This window comes from Olea europaea, chromosome 12 (assembly GCF_002742605.1).
Source record: "Olea europaea var. sylvestris chromosome 12, O_europaea_v1, whole genome shotgun sequence".
NCBI classification, from domain to species: Eukaryota; Viridiplantae; Streptophyta; class Magnoliopsida; order Lamiales; family Oleaceae; genus Olea; species Olea europaea.
Genome location: NC_036248.1, coordinates 13,290,410 through 13,304,861, shown reverse-complemented (window position 1 = coordinate 13,304,861; position 14,452 = coordinate 13,290,410). Strand labels below are relative to the sequence as shown.

The following is a 14,452-nucleotide window of genomic DNA, read 5'->3' as shown; positions in this document are numbered from 1 at the left end:
CGCAAAATAGGAGATGTCGAAACTGGCCGTTTGCGGCTTAAGGCACCTTTAGTTGCAGTAGCCTTGGCAGGTGGAGAAGTAGATGGATGGATAGGACGTTTAGCGCGAGCAGGGGAGGGAGGATTCCTAATGGACATAGGGGTGACCAAAATAGGAGAAGTAGAGGAAGTGTCTGGCTGATCCAGTAAATGGAAGGCACGATTAACATCAGTTGCAAATAATCTGCGTTTTACTGATGGTCAGAGCTGTTCAAAAAGACGATGGACGGCACGGCTAGAATTGAAAGGGGCTAATGAAAATTTGCTCATCAAAAGAATGTTGCGAGCATCTACAGCTTGTGCTTCTACCTTATTAATAGTGTGAAAACGATCTGTCAAATTTTTGGAGTAGCAAGGAGGACCAGGCTAAGTTTGACCAAAATCAAGTTGGCGAGCAAAAAATTGGGGAGTATATATTTCAACCCCGGCCTTAGCATTGGTTCCAATTAAAATATCGTGGAGCAATTCCCTCTCAATCAAAAACGAAATCCAAACAAGCAGAGAGGCGCTCGCACTATCCAGGGTGGATGAAGGTTGCACATAATCTGGAGTCAAGTGAGCAGGAAAAGGAAAGAAAGAAGGAATCGAATTTAAGGTATAAAAGAATGAAAAATGTCCCTACTGGACATATTTACAGGTTTCAATGGGTCAATGACTAGCCCATAGCAGCTAGCATCTAGCAGAACGAAGGAAAATGGATGGAGCACCAAGTGGTGGAAAGTATGCTCTCAACCACAGTTGAGTGAACCAAAGGGGCCACTGCCAGTGGGAGATGCACTATTCTTCAATTGAGATTGAAGGGAAGCCATGCCTCTATGGGTAAGTAGCTTATAGAAGGTTTCATACTTGGCACGCAGAGAATATATTTACAGAGCCAAATTTGAAGAAAGGCCACACGCTCAGTGTGGGAAGGTTCAGCGCTTGAATGATTATAAAAGCCTTGCATTCTTGAATAGGACTCAATAAGTTTCTTGTTAAGTTTCGGGCCAACACCGGAAATCAAGATACCAAGAAAGATGGTATCGTCCAAAGGCGGAAGATTTACTAGGGCTCCAACGTCCCTTAAAGTAATAGACATGGGACCAAGAGGGAAAACGAAGGTATTATATTCAGAAGACCAAAAACTCAAAGCAATCGGAAAAAGCACTGGGTCGAAAATTGGGGGTTGAAGAGCGATTTCTAATAAGTTTGAATCCTAGCACGATCAAAAATCGCCTTGGTAGGGCCATGATTCACAAGACGTGTATGCTATCTATGAAAAATAACATCAGCTTTGGGTCAAGTGCGAATACCTTTTTCGCGAATTGACCTCAGTGGCAGAGAGTTCAGGAGCGGAGGGTCTTGAATGCAAGGGAATAGCTGGCCCACGGCCACTTGTTCAACGGCTTCGACATTATTGAATGATGGACCTACATAGAATTCATTGAGGCCAGCATTGGCTGGTGTAAGGAAGTTTGGATTTACATACGGCCTAATAAAGATTTTCTGGAAATCTTCGAAACTAAAAGAATCATCAGATTGAGTTTGTGAAGTCGCCATTGGGTGCAAAGTACAATTTTGTTAAAATTTGCCTGAGAAACGTAGCAGAGAAGTAAGAATATGAACAGTAAAATAGTGAGGAGGAAGCGCGAAATATAGAGACGAGATTTAGTGGTGCGATGAAATGACGTGTCTTTTGGGTTTATAAGGGTTTGTAACGTCGCACATTTTCCGACTATAGAAGGAAATAATGATTGAAATTCTTGGAAATTTCAAATGTTGCTGGAGAATACAAAGTGAATATGACAAAGATTAATAATTGGTATTGATTCTGCCATATTGGGGGGTAATTATTGACACACTAAAAATGCAGCCCAAATCAAATAGCCCAAAGAGTGAAACTCAATTGGGGAGTCCAGGATAAAGGTCCAAACAGGATTATTGATAAATGCAGTGGAAGTCCACGAACACAGTAACATCATCGCCCAAACTTGCAAGACGCCCAGAATCTTAGCGAATGGAGTACCTTACGGTCGCCCAGAGCGATGACCCCGTTCTCGCCCAAACCTTCGAATTGCCCAGTATCTTGGCAAATATAAAATATTATGATTGTCCAGAATAGCAGTTATTGAGTAATTTTATCACATTCCACGATTTAAGGAGCCCAGTTGAAGGCGGTTGAACGACAAAGAGTAATGACAGTAGTTAAAGACGGCAGTTCCACGACAAGTTAGCCACCATAAAGAAAGTGGGTAGTTATAAAACAATCAAGCAGTTTCCAAACGGTTTGTCACGAGGAAGTCATTAAGGGAATATAAAAAGGAAGAGAGGACATAAAATAAATGACCGGAATCAAACACTCTCAAACAGAGAATATGTAATTTTAATTTCTTAGTTCAAATTTAAACACTTCTTTTAGTACTTGTGTGTTTGCGCCCCTTGAAGGCATTTTATTTATTTCCAATTGTAAATCATTGCCAATAAAACACCATTTTTTGAGATTTTGTCTCAAGAGGTCTGTTCCTAACACAATTATCTGATCCCTTTTTTAATTGTTAACGACTACTCGCGCGAAACAGTCCCATTTTATTTTTGATGCGTCTCCTCATAGTGCACATCCTGGAATGGGAGAATTCTTGTGCGCACTCTCATAAATGTCAAATTTGCAGGGGATTACGTTTTTTTGTATTATTCATAGAGTTGACTTTAAATTTATTCAGAATTCTGATTATTTCTGACGATCTCTATAATGTGATAATCTCACTATCACGCTGTCTGAGAACAAATGCTGCTTCCTGATAAGAGATCTTATTGGCGAGAAGAAGGTAAAGATAATCTGCATGAATATGAATTTTTTTAGATATATACATACATTTAAAGTATGTATGAATTCTGAACTCTTTCATCTTTGGATATGACGATGGAGAGAATCTTTACTAGCTGAAACTCAGTATTGACTGGTAATTTCAAGCCTTGGGGCATTTTAACACATTCATCCCACCAGTAACTTCCCTGCGTCGGGTGGCACTTGGGCATAACTCGAGGCATGGTTCCTTAAGGGCGCTATCATCTTCCTGTGGAGAAGGAAGTACCCCAAAATTGAACTGCCACATTGACCACATGTCGATATTACATAATCAAAAAAGAAAGAAAGAAAAATGCACATGAAATGACTTGCAAATGATGCTAAACAAAATGCACATGAAATGACTTGCAAATGATGCTAAACCTCAAGCGTTAACGTATCAAGTAGAGTTTTCCTACAGCAGTTTTCCAGAAAATATAATCGATGACTATTTCAAATATATATAGATGGCTGGAATTATGTAAGCATTTCTATTCAGTTGTCACAATGTCACTGAAGAGGTTCCTACAATATTTAAGTTCCATGGAATTAAAGATGATGACAATGCTGAATTAAAAAAGGAAGGAAGAAAAAAAAAATCTGCCTTAAGGATAGCTGTCAAAGGAGAATCGTAGGTTTTGATTGATTTGACAAAATCAAACACGAACGTTATATTACTTTAGCATTGACGACGGATTCTTGAGAGACATTTTACCTGGCAGCTATAGTCACTGAAGTTGGGCTCCATCACCAACGGAACTCCCATGTACTCCTTGAAAAAAGTCTGAAAAAATAGCAATAAGCAAAGACCGCAATACTCATAATCTAACAAAAAAGCTACTTTCCTACTAGACTTGGTCATCCAAATGTTAGCAATGTCCCTCACAATGTACAGTAGAACTTAGGTGCGCTCTATTAAATTCCACAGAAGAAACATAGTTTACCTAATTGCTGGGTTCATTTCACTTACAGAAGATTTTAATCGGTTGAACCAATTTAAACTTACAACCTGGCAATGATTTAAATGGTTTGGACATCTCAATAGAGCAAGTCAGAAGATGGAAAATGAGATTGCAGTTAGTATGGTTTGCTAATGATCCAGTTAATTTAGTCATCCACGACAATATACGTAAAAAAGATGCAATGAAGGATGAAAATGCAAAAGCCAAGTGACAGCCACCAACCTGTGTAGGAAGCTTACATGTATTGATACATGCACCTACACATTTGCTCTCCTCCAAATACTTGCATTTCTCCACAAACACCTGCACGAATATACCAATTACTCAATATCGGTCAAACTACGATTAAACAGCACAAATCAATCCCTAGAAATTTAAATTATGTGCATGTTTGGTTGAATGATGTTTTCATCTTTAATATTGTCTGTGTCACGTTCTAGTTCTTCATATCAACATGTGCTTAACTCAAAATCTTACCCCACTAGACAATGAGGATCCATTAGGTAGATTGACAGTGTTAACAGTACACGGTCCCATGAGCCATTGACAAGAAACTGCAGTCACCCGTGCTTCCAAAAAGAAAATAAGATTAATTAAATTAAATAATAATTGGTAAATACCCATAATATATCACTATTAGTATCATTCTGATAATTTTGGTAAATGAATAATGCATTATGATTGAATGAATAGACTAATGCTACACATACAAAAGAAATCTACCAAACAAGCCTACCAACTGAATGGTAGTTTCCATGAATGTTCTTGGTTTTAGGAGGTCTAGTTTTCACGTGTATGTATTTTCACAACAAAATGGTATGAGTTCATGCTTACCCCTATTGGATTAAGTGCAGTTTTATGAAAAAAACTACCCAGTCAATGACAATGAATGCTTACACCATAAGATTTTTAGGCCAAACATCATAACAGTGAAAGATACTAGTTACCACCATGCATCAGTGAACTAGTATAAAGTTTTTGGTATTCCATTATGTGCAGTTTGGCTAAGCTTAAAAAAGTTTAGTTACAAGTAAATAAGTTCTTAATATAATAATATTTTTTATTGATCAAAGTTAAAAAATAAGCAAGTTTACAAAATAACAAGGGTAATATATCCAAACATGATTAGAAACCAAGGTATAGCTTATAGAATATTACTGCAAAGAGACTCCAATTCACTCACCGACCATTATAGCAGCTACCTTGCCTCCAGCTATCGGTGCAATAAGCATTTTGTAGAGCTCTAATAATAATGGAGGAAATAAAGCTCTTAATATCCGGACCTGCCCACAAACCCAAATTACTTAATCTCCAGTGAACAGCATACTGTTGCAACTAACAGCTTTAATCACTTTTGGTGATGATAAAGGAATAAATTAAAGCAATGGAAATAGTGGATACCGCGGATTCAGTAGCTTCAGCATTGGATCGACCAATCATTATACGATGTGCAACATCGATTAATCCATCGTACTCTGGCTTCTCCGAGTCCCATCCAATCTCCTGTTAATTACTAAAACCATCAACAGTGGTTATATGCTTGACCTTGGCTATAGATAATTTTTAAATAACTTTTTGCTTCCAAACATGTTAGAATTATTTACTTATTTTTCTCACTTTCAAGTAATAAAAGTTACTTTATACCATACTCTGTAACAAACTTATTTCCAACATGCACCAAGGAAAAATGATTAATTTAAAATAAACTTATTTCCTGGTAGGTATACTTTTTAAGAAGTTTGGCTGAACTTACAAAAGTTGTAATTAATTACCCAACATGATAGGAGAATCTGCCAATTTATTCCAAGCGTTTAACTGAAAAGAAACAGGAAAAGTAGAAACGAACTGAGAAAATACCTGAACCATTTTCTTACGGAACAAAGTGAGGAAAACATTATCGAGGATTCCTGGCTTGTATTCAGTTCTTGATTTTGTTTCCGTTGCTTCAAGCTGAATGAACAAAAAATTATTAAGATACTAGATTGTAAAAGTGAAAGAATTGAATACATATTGAGAAATTCACACAGATTTTTGTCCGGTTGAAAAGCAACTGAATCGAGCAGAAGAGTTTCTGTGGTTGACTTTGTCATAGGAGAGTGAGGGTAAAGAGAAGGAGAATTGGTGCGAAATGGCCATAGCCGCAGGCTTCAAGCTCTCCCTAAGCCGAACCTTTTTGCCCCGGGTTAACGGATTCATCAACGGGTGGTTAATTTGATTTTATACACATTTAATTGCAATTAGCTTCTTCAATCATTGTAACAATTTTTTTTCGTTTTTTTTTTTTAAACTTTTTCCATCGATTTTTTTTATCTTCAACCTTCCACTGAATCTCATACTGATGATGATTTATATTAAAATATTTTATTTTCATATTGTGAAACGAGGAAAAAATATATTTGCACTTTTTCTATTCATTTATCTTTCCAAATATGATGGAAAATAAATTATTTTACGTTATTTTAACGGACTTTTCGGACATAAAATTGTTATCAAATCCAATACAAAGTGTTAACTAATGAAAATTTTGAGAACAAGAATGATATTAAAAAATCGTTCGGAACATAAGTGCTATAATGAACAAAGATTAAAAATCCTATGTGTAATTAAAATGTGTTGTAAGAAAGAAAAATTATTGTGTGAATATAATTACCCTTCATCATCGATGGGCAGATTAAATCTTCTTTAAGACCAAATTGCCCTCAACATTTGGAAAATCCCTTTTCTTGAAAAAGAAAATGAGCCCCAGCTCCGTTAGGCTAAAATCAAATACTTAGCAAATTTGATAAAGATGAAAAAAAGTATGATTGAAAAGTTGATAAAAATTATTGATCATAATTTTATGCGGTTAAAAATGAATTTGATAAAAAAAATTGGAGATAAACAAGGACTAAATCCTAAAGCTACAATTGACACACCACATTAGGTCATATTAAAATTATAATGGATATAAGCCCTTGTTTGGCCGCCATTAAAAATTTAATACATTTTTCTCATCATTCTTTTTAACCACACATTTTCTAATGGAATAATATTATATGTGAATTAAAAATTTTTCTTTCTTTTTCAACCACTCTTTCTTTAAAAAACATTATTCCAAAAATTAAAATCTCATATAATGGAGACCAAACGGTGGCTAAATATGTTTATATGGTAAAATAAGTGGATGATGTTATTTAGCCCCCGTTCGAGCCACATTATTGTAAAAATGAGAATGAAAAATATAGCCGTTATAGATTCCATACAAGATATAAAAAGTCAAATATGATAACTTGATGTGACGGATAACAGTCATATTTTTCATTTTGTTGAAAAAATAATGGGGCTCAAACATGATTTTTTCCTTCAAGAAATAGTAATTCGCACTACCAACCATATAACATGATAGAAAGGTGAACGCTATCTAATATCAATGATATTGAACACTAAAAAACTTGTCATAAGTTCTATTAAAGAAATCATAAATCCTTTTTAATGACACAACTGCTATCATTTGAACATATCTTAAAAATCAATGGTGTTGAATAACATATTCTATGAAGGTTGATGGTTGGTTCAATATAACAGTAACACTGTCCAATTCGGTGTTTGGTTCTGCCCACATGATGATAAAATGGGATTATGTATTAAAACATGACTGTTAACATCACTTAAATTCCCACAGTTAAAAAGCCCTACTACAAAATTTCTCCTAACCCTTCTTTGATTTTGATTATTTGAGAATCTCCTCCTACACTTATTTCCATTCATATATTATTAAATACAATATCCACGTTACTCCATTATTTTTAAAACACACTATGAAATTTTTTCTTAAAAGAATCACTTCTCAAAAAATCTTTATCAAATAAGAGGTAAATGTCTAACTGTTCTCATTAAAGCTGATTGAAGCACACACGATATAAACCTTTTCAAAAGCCAGGGATCAACGTGTCTGAATAATCCAATAATTGATATTCATCTTGAACTACAGTACTGAGGATCAATGAATTTCTCTGAAGACAAGCCTACCATGAAATAATCTACAATATAGAAATAGAAACATAGAAAGGCTGACGCTAATTGTGTGGTAAAAAAGAAGAAAATTATACAAACAGGGTAAAATCAAGCTTTTTTCTATCAGGACTCTAAGCTGCGTGTAGCATAATTCCAAGAAACAAGAAATCGCAAGGAAAATGCCGAGTGAACAAATCAACACTCATTAAGAGGCTTTCTTTCTACAACATGAAATGCTTACGTCGTGTGACATGAGAAGCTGTCAGAGGAACGTTACATCTTCTAGATTTTCTGTTTTATCGTCACTTCGATGATAGCTATTGGTTGTTTTGGTCGATAATGCTCGTCTGTGTCCACCTCTTCGATTTCCTGAATAGCATATGATAGAGCGAAGACATTGGTTAATCTGACATGGGATAATATGGTAGCATCAATTAAATGCTGGATTACCAAGATTATTTTATATCTTAAAAAGCATCAATAATTTTCAGAGATGCTTTGTGATGATATCGAAAACAATGGTAAAGGAGAAACAAAAGTAGGGACAGAAACAGCAGCTCTATGTGCCTCCAAAAAAAATTTCATATTATAGACAGGACAAGGCACGTGCAAGCAATACCTAAGGCTCAAATAGTTAGCCAGAAGATCGTGCAATAATTATTTTAAAATATGGAGAAAAATCAGGGAAAGAGGCTATTTCATCAATGAAGTTTTGAGGCTAGCGAATGGTAATTTCCACTCAGAACAGCCGGTCTAGTGGGTTCTCCAAGCACCAAAAGAAAAGTAACAAATAATAACTAAGATGTCACCTGTACAACATCTTCTCCCTTGATGACACGTCCAAATACATTAACTTTCTCGTTCAAGTCTGGAATCGGTGCAGTTGTAATTAAAAGATCGAATCTGCCCCCATCGTGTTTTGTCTTAGAAGTGCCAAGCATAAAAGCTTCATGCTTCAGGCTGGATCAAGAATGAAGGTGAAACTTTCAGCCATGACAAATTAATCACTAAAAGATTTCAGAGCAGCACATGAAGGTGGAGCAAACCTAGTATCGAGATGACTATAATGCTTTCCCTTCAAAGTCCAATCTTCAATAGTTCCAGCATTATCATCACCACCTCCTTGAATGACAAAGTTCTTTATTACACGGTTAAAGAACATTCCTTTAAAGCGCCCCGTCAAACTGTAAATTCATTTGGGGTTAAAAATGAAAAAGTTCAATAAGTACTAAAAAACAAAAGTTTGAACAAACAAAAAAAGGCATCTGAAGCAAATCAACTTTGTACCTCTTGGCTCTTCCACCCTTTTCTGAGAAAAGTTGGAGAGTTCGACACAACAAATTAATAAATTAGATAAATGAACAAGTTACACCATTTATACTTGACAATAGAAGAGAGTGGATAAACGCTCGCATCTCTCCTAGAAATGATCCAGCAATATTCAGTAATTATGAAAATCTCGGGACAGTGGTATCAACATCCAGAAGTCTAAAGGCCCATAGTTTTGTTAATTTTGACTCTCAGCTTGTGTTAAAAAGTTCATGGTGTACATGCTTGTACATTCATCTTAATAAAATTTTCTATTAACAACTCAAAAGGCAGGCAACAGATTATCAGTAGTCTGAGGCTAGGTCCATCTTTTCACAGACCATGTAACTTCAACAGATAATGGAGCATCAGATTCATGACAGTAAAAGTACCAAGAACAAAGAACCACTGATAGAAGCAAACACTAGGCAACAGAACTACAAGGGACATATTTTCCAGACACTAATGTTATTGATAAATAAAAAGATTGACCTAATACATACCATGAGACAACAAATTGCTTGACAACCTCAGGAGATCCTTCATTGTAAATTTCCACAGTTATTAAGCCTTTTGAGGTACTTATCACCTGTTGTCATATAACTAAGTCATCACACTATCTGAAATGAAAATTAAAGAACATTAAAAAGAGACATAGGAAAAAACGACGTGGAAGTTTAAAACCACCAAATGAAACATTGGATTTCGTTCAGGATCTGTTTGTTGGGGCAGAAAATATGTGTGGATGTGAAATGGAAGGATGAAAGTGAAAGGGCAGTGAAAATTTATCGTTAGTATGGAATGAAAAGTAAGAGGAAAAGTATAATTCATTTTTCATCTCCTTGAAGGACAGAAAATCCATGCTGCAATTATCCATCCCTACTCTTCTTATCCTTCCAACCAAATATAGCCTTAATATACGTCTGGCAGCATGTACTGCAGATAACAACTAGAAGTGGGGTACAATCTATTAACTAGAAGAGAAATGATGTTTACATAGATGCTTGCGGCACCGACCAAAGTCTAATAAACACAGAGGACTGCAGGATATAATGAGAGGAAGTGGATTTTTCTGATTATTTGTTATATAAAGATTAAAGCATTCACTAAAGAAGCCTCAATCTCATCAACAAAATTACGATTCCACACATCCACACAATTAACTGACTGCTTTATAGAAGCAGAGTACAAAAGTAATGATTATCTTCCATATCAAGGAACTTACAGCATATTTAGGGATGTCAACTTTCTTTGTATCGCCAAAAGCATTATCTCGCTGCAGGAAAGGAAGGGTAGAAAACTCAAATCATTTGAAATAAACATAGAAATGGCTTTACTGATGGTTGCAGTATGAAAAGAAAATCATACATCGAGGCAAGCACAATCCAAGGATCAAGAACACACATGCAATCAAGAGAAGTGAAGTATAAATCTAGTTCTAATCACATTGGATTTTCATTTAGAAATGGTTTACCTAGCAAGTAATTAACTAATGGTATGTCTTGTAAGGTGTTCATAGACAGGGATAAATGATTGCTGGATAGTACTTGTTGATCCTAGAAATGTGTAGATAAAAAGTGGCTTGACCAAAAGCATTATTTGACCAAGGTGTTTATAAATACCTAGAAACTCTTAGCTAAATATACTCTAAGGGTCCGTTTTATTGTAAAAATGGAATTTGGGTAGAAAGAAAACGAATTTCAGGGAATTGAATTGTTTAGAACTTGTTTCACTAGGACTGTCAATTAAATATATTTGATTTGTATAATTTTTCATTTGGAAAATGTTGAAATTTTGGATCTTTTCGTGTTCACTTGGTTTTGTTTTCCTTGTCAATTAAAGAAAAAGAATTTGTTACAATTGTAGATAGAATTAGTTTTCATTGCCAAAAAAAAAAAAAGAGAAAAAAAAAGGCGTTGGAAAACACTTCCTCACCAAAACCAAAGGAAAACATGTTCCTTAAAACCCAAGAATTTGGGTATGTGTTTTTAATGGAAGTTCATTTTAGCATTCCCTTTTTTTTTTTTGGTTGGGGGGGGGGGGGGGGGGGGAATAGGTTGGAAAATGAATTCCATGGAAATTTTATCTATCAAACAACACATTCCATGGAAAAGGCTTGTATCAAACAGGCCCTAAATGTATACAAAAGGAAGAAATAGCTACAGATATTTGTGGGGGAAGAAGTCATACCTCTACAGCTGATAATGCATCCTCCATCGGAAGTTTTGACCTAAACAGAGATAAACACATGAGGATTATGAACATAATAAAAATTATTTTCAAGGACTAGCATTTCCCAGAACTAAGCTATATTCCACGCGATTTGAAAAAAATATCCTTAAATTTGGCAACATCGAGTATATCACTAAAATTTATTATTTCCAGCACATCTCTTGATCCCTTTCATACAACAACAAAATTTTCAACTGAAATATTCAATGGTAAAAATCTGCATTAAGATTCTACAATCTAATATGTATATACGAACAAGAATACTACGACTTATATAATAATACATTATCTTTATTATAAATCTTTTAAATTGACAAGAGTAGGGATGCCGAGGAGAGTACAACTCCAATAGAGAATTCAACCCAATCTTACTTTTTGCCAAAATAATAATAAGTTCCAAACTTTCATAAAGAAGGATTAAATCTGGATCACTAAATGAGCACCGTACAGTGCAACTGCAACTGAACTAACAGAATGCAAAAATGAAAAAGAATCACAAGCCTTCTAGACCAGTATCGGACAACTAATTTAATAACAAACCTTCAATAATTATTGTACATACAATTGAAAAAATATCCTAAAATTCGGCAACATCTCGTATATCACTAAGATTTATTATTTCCAGCACATTTCTTGATCCCTTTGATCCCAAAACAAAATCTTCAACTGAAATATTCACTGGTAAATATCTGCATAGAGATTCCACAATCTCATATGTATATACAAACAAGCATACTACGACATATATAGTAATACATTCAACCCATCAATGTTAATCATAAATCTATTAAATTGATAAGAGTTGGGATGTCAAGAGGAATACAACTCAAAAGAGAATTCAATTCGTTCTTACTTTTTAGCAAATTATGATAATTTCCAAAATTTCATAAAGATGCATTGAATCCAGATCACTAAACGAGCAGCATACAATTCAACTGCAACTGAATTAACAGAGTGCAAAAAAGACCCAAAAAAATCACAAACCTTCTAGACCAGTATCTGCAGGTGGCGAAAATGAAAAGCACCATTCCAACGACTACGATGCCATAAATTGCAGTGGTAGCAACACTGATGCGACTTGGTCCCTTCTTCTTCTTGCTTTGTTGTAACAGAGTTTGAGGTTTGATCCTTGCCATTGAACTTTTACAACACAGACTTCAAAAATCTTAAACTCTACAAGAAAACCAGCAATAATTGATCGGAATCCAGAGCACTAAATGATATTCTCAGTCACGTATCACATTGAAAACATCGAGATCCAGTCAACGAATTTTCAAAAAACTGTCCACGATCTGAAAATAAAATGACTTTGAATTAAAATCCTTACAAATTATAATCTCATTTAACATCTAAAAATAGAATCCATCGCTTTACCTAACTAGAAAAGGGGGGAAAAAGAAGAATCACAAAAAATTTAAAAAATTCAGCCTCAATTTACAGAAGCGCATATAATTAACAGAAACATTAAGATCATAAAACTACAAAGTAAATCTAATCGGGAAAAAGTTAATTAAGATAGGACACAAACCTGACTTTTTTTGTTCTTTCTTCTCTAAAAGTAGAAAGTTCGATCTGAATGAAACTCAAATTGCAAATTTTTTTTTGTGGCGGTTATCCCGAATATTGAGTCGAAATGAAATGTAGAAGTCACGGCGACCGCGTGAAATATTTTTGATATTTCTTTGGACCGGCTGTGTTTGGTAGACCGTTGGCGTAGAAACTGAACTGATGGTTCATTTTTTTAATTAAGTTTGCACTTTTCATTCCAATCTTTTCGAAATGTAACAATTTTATCTTATTTTTTCGTTGTTTTACTGCTTTGTTAGTATATTTATTTAACGAAAAAAATAAATTCGTTATTTAATGGTCAAACTAGAGAAAATGATGATTTTATTTTTTTGAAAAAAATTCATTTTCCCCAAACTCACCAACCCATTTAAAACATTTTTCTTTTGTTTTGTTTTGTTTTTTTTTTTTTTTGGTTTCATCAAATTCATTTGTTTTCTTATAAACAACATTGGGATCATTCTTTTTACCACTTAAACTTTATTCTATATCAATATTGCAAAATTCTAAAAAGAAAAATTGTGTCCGTATTATCTCTTATTTTAGTGAACTGAGCATCCAATGCTGTCGATATCAATTGCTATACAAATACAGCTTACGATCAGCATGTTTGACTAAGCTTAAAATGAGTAAAATTTATAAACATGTTTGAAGAAATTACTGTTTCTTTTTTCTATTTAAAAAAAAAAAAAGATCTCTCCATATTAACTCTTATTTTAGTAATAAAATCACAAACAATTTACTTATTTTCAATTTTGAAGAAAAGAAAATTATAATTATTTTAGAGCTTAGTTAATAACTTACATAGGAACACTTTTAAGCTTTTCCGTATTTCCTCTCTCTCTCTCTTTTTTTTTTTTAGTTGAAGTATCGAACAAAATGCTTTTTTACGCCCAGACCTCCTCTAAGCTAAAAAAAACTTGAAACTTGACTTTCATGTCTAATCACATTCTACTATTTTTTTTTATTTTTTATTTTTTAAAGCACTATTATTCAGACTTCAAATATCCTGACTCCAACAATTAAGAGGTGACCATTAAGTTAAATCTTAAAAATTCAAATCCTCTAATTTTAAGTAAAAATGGTTTTGATCTTGATGACGAAATTTCTAAAAATAAAGTTCAACACAAATAGATAAATTAAACCAATTGCATAAATAATACTGTAAGAAATAGTTAAATGGCAGGTGAATATCAAAGGTTCCTTTCATCACGACTGTCCACACACAGACAAAATGGAAATGCAGAAAGAAAGCTTGGACACTCCTTATACAAGCATCACTTCTCAACGAACTAGGGGTTTGAATCTTCTCTTCACATAACAAAATACCAGACTAAACTCTTCCAGTTCTAAGAATTTCCGATTGTACTTGCTATTTCTTAACCCTGCTTGGCATCCCAGACGAACAATTACACGTGGGACATTTTGTACTGATTCAATATTTAAAATAATAAAAATTATGTGGTAAGCAAGCAAGGAGGAGAGGCAAGGGTCCCCCCCCCCCCCCCCCCACACACACCACCACCACA

The 14,452-nt window shown here is 34.4% G+C and overlaps 3 protein-coding genes across 9 annotated transcripts in view; all 3 read right to left on the bottom strand.

Annotated features, from left to right (window-relative positions):
* Nucleotides 1-2,789: 2,789 nt before the first annotated feature.
* Nucleotides 2,790-6,035, bottom strand: LOC111405727 (beta-carotene isomerase D27, chloroplastic). Of its 6 annotated transcripts, none has more exons than XM_023034744.1 (8): nt 5,850-6,035; nt 5,682-5,774; nt 5,226-5,327; nt 5,008-5,107; nt 4,302-4,393; nt 4,047-4,127; nt 3,578-3,646; nt 2,790-3,121 (listed from the first exon to the last, which is right to left on the bottom strand). In XM_023034744.1, the coding sequence occupies exons 1-8, from the start codon at nt 6,018-6,020 to the stop codon at nt 2,984-2,986; spliced, it is 846 nt and encodes a 281-aa protein (XP_022890512.1). In that variant the 5' UTR covers nt 6,021-6,035; the 3' UTR covers nt 2,790-2,983. The 6 variants fall into 6 exon arrangements, with proteins under 6 accessions (XP_022890512.1, XP_022890513.1, XP_022890516.1 ...); XM_023034745.1 differs by having other exon boundaries at nt 2,790-3,091; XM_023034748.1 differs by having other exon boundaries at nt 2,964-3,091; nt 4,064-4,127.
* Nucleotides 6,036-7,723: 1,688 nt separating this feature from the next.
* Nucleotides 7,724-13,024, bottom strand: LOC111405726 (peptidyl-prolyl cis-trans isomerase CYP21-4-like). Of its 2 annotated transcripts, none has more exons than XM_023034742.1 (8): nt 12,886-13,024; nt 12,342-12,649; nt 11,316-11,355; nt 10,351-10,401; nt 9,629-9,714; nt 8,864-9,001; nt 8,627-8,777; nt 7,724-8,186 (listed from the first exon to the last, which is right to left on the bottom strand). In XM_023034742.1, the coding sequence occupies exons 2-8, from the start codon at nt 12,491-12,493 to the stop codon at nt 8,100-8,102; spliced, it is 705 nt and encodes a 234-aa protein (XP_022890510.1). In that variant the 5' UTR covers nt 12,494-12,649; nt 12,886-13,024; the 3' UTR covers nt 7,724-8,099. The 2 variants fall into 2 exon arrangements, with proteins under 2 accessions (XP_022890510.1, XP_022890511.1); XM_023034743.1 differs by having other exon boundaries at nt 12,342-12,530.
* The window catches only part of LOC111406632 (basic proline-rich protein-like), a gene marked incomplete at its 5' end in the record, with an annotated part of 3,714 nt that continues 1,762 nt past the window's right edge, over nt 12,501-14,452 (bottom strand). Inside the window, one exon of the mRNA XM_023036021.1 lies at nt 12,501-12,530. Within this exon, the coding sequence (XP_022891789.1) occupies nt 12,501-12,530 (30 nt within the window). The remainder of the gene's footprint in view (nt 12,531-14,452) is intronic.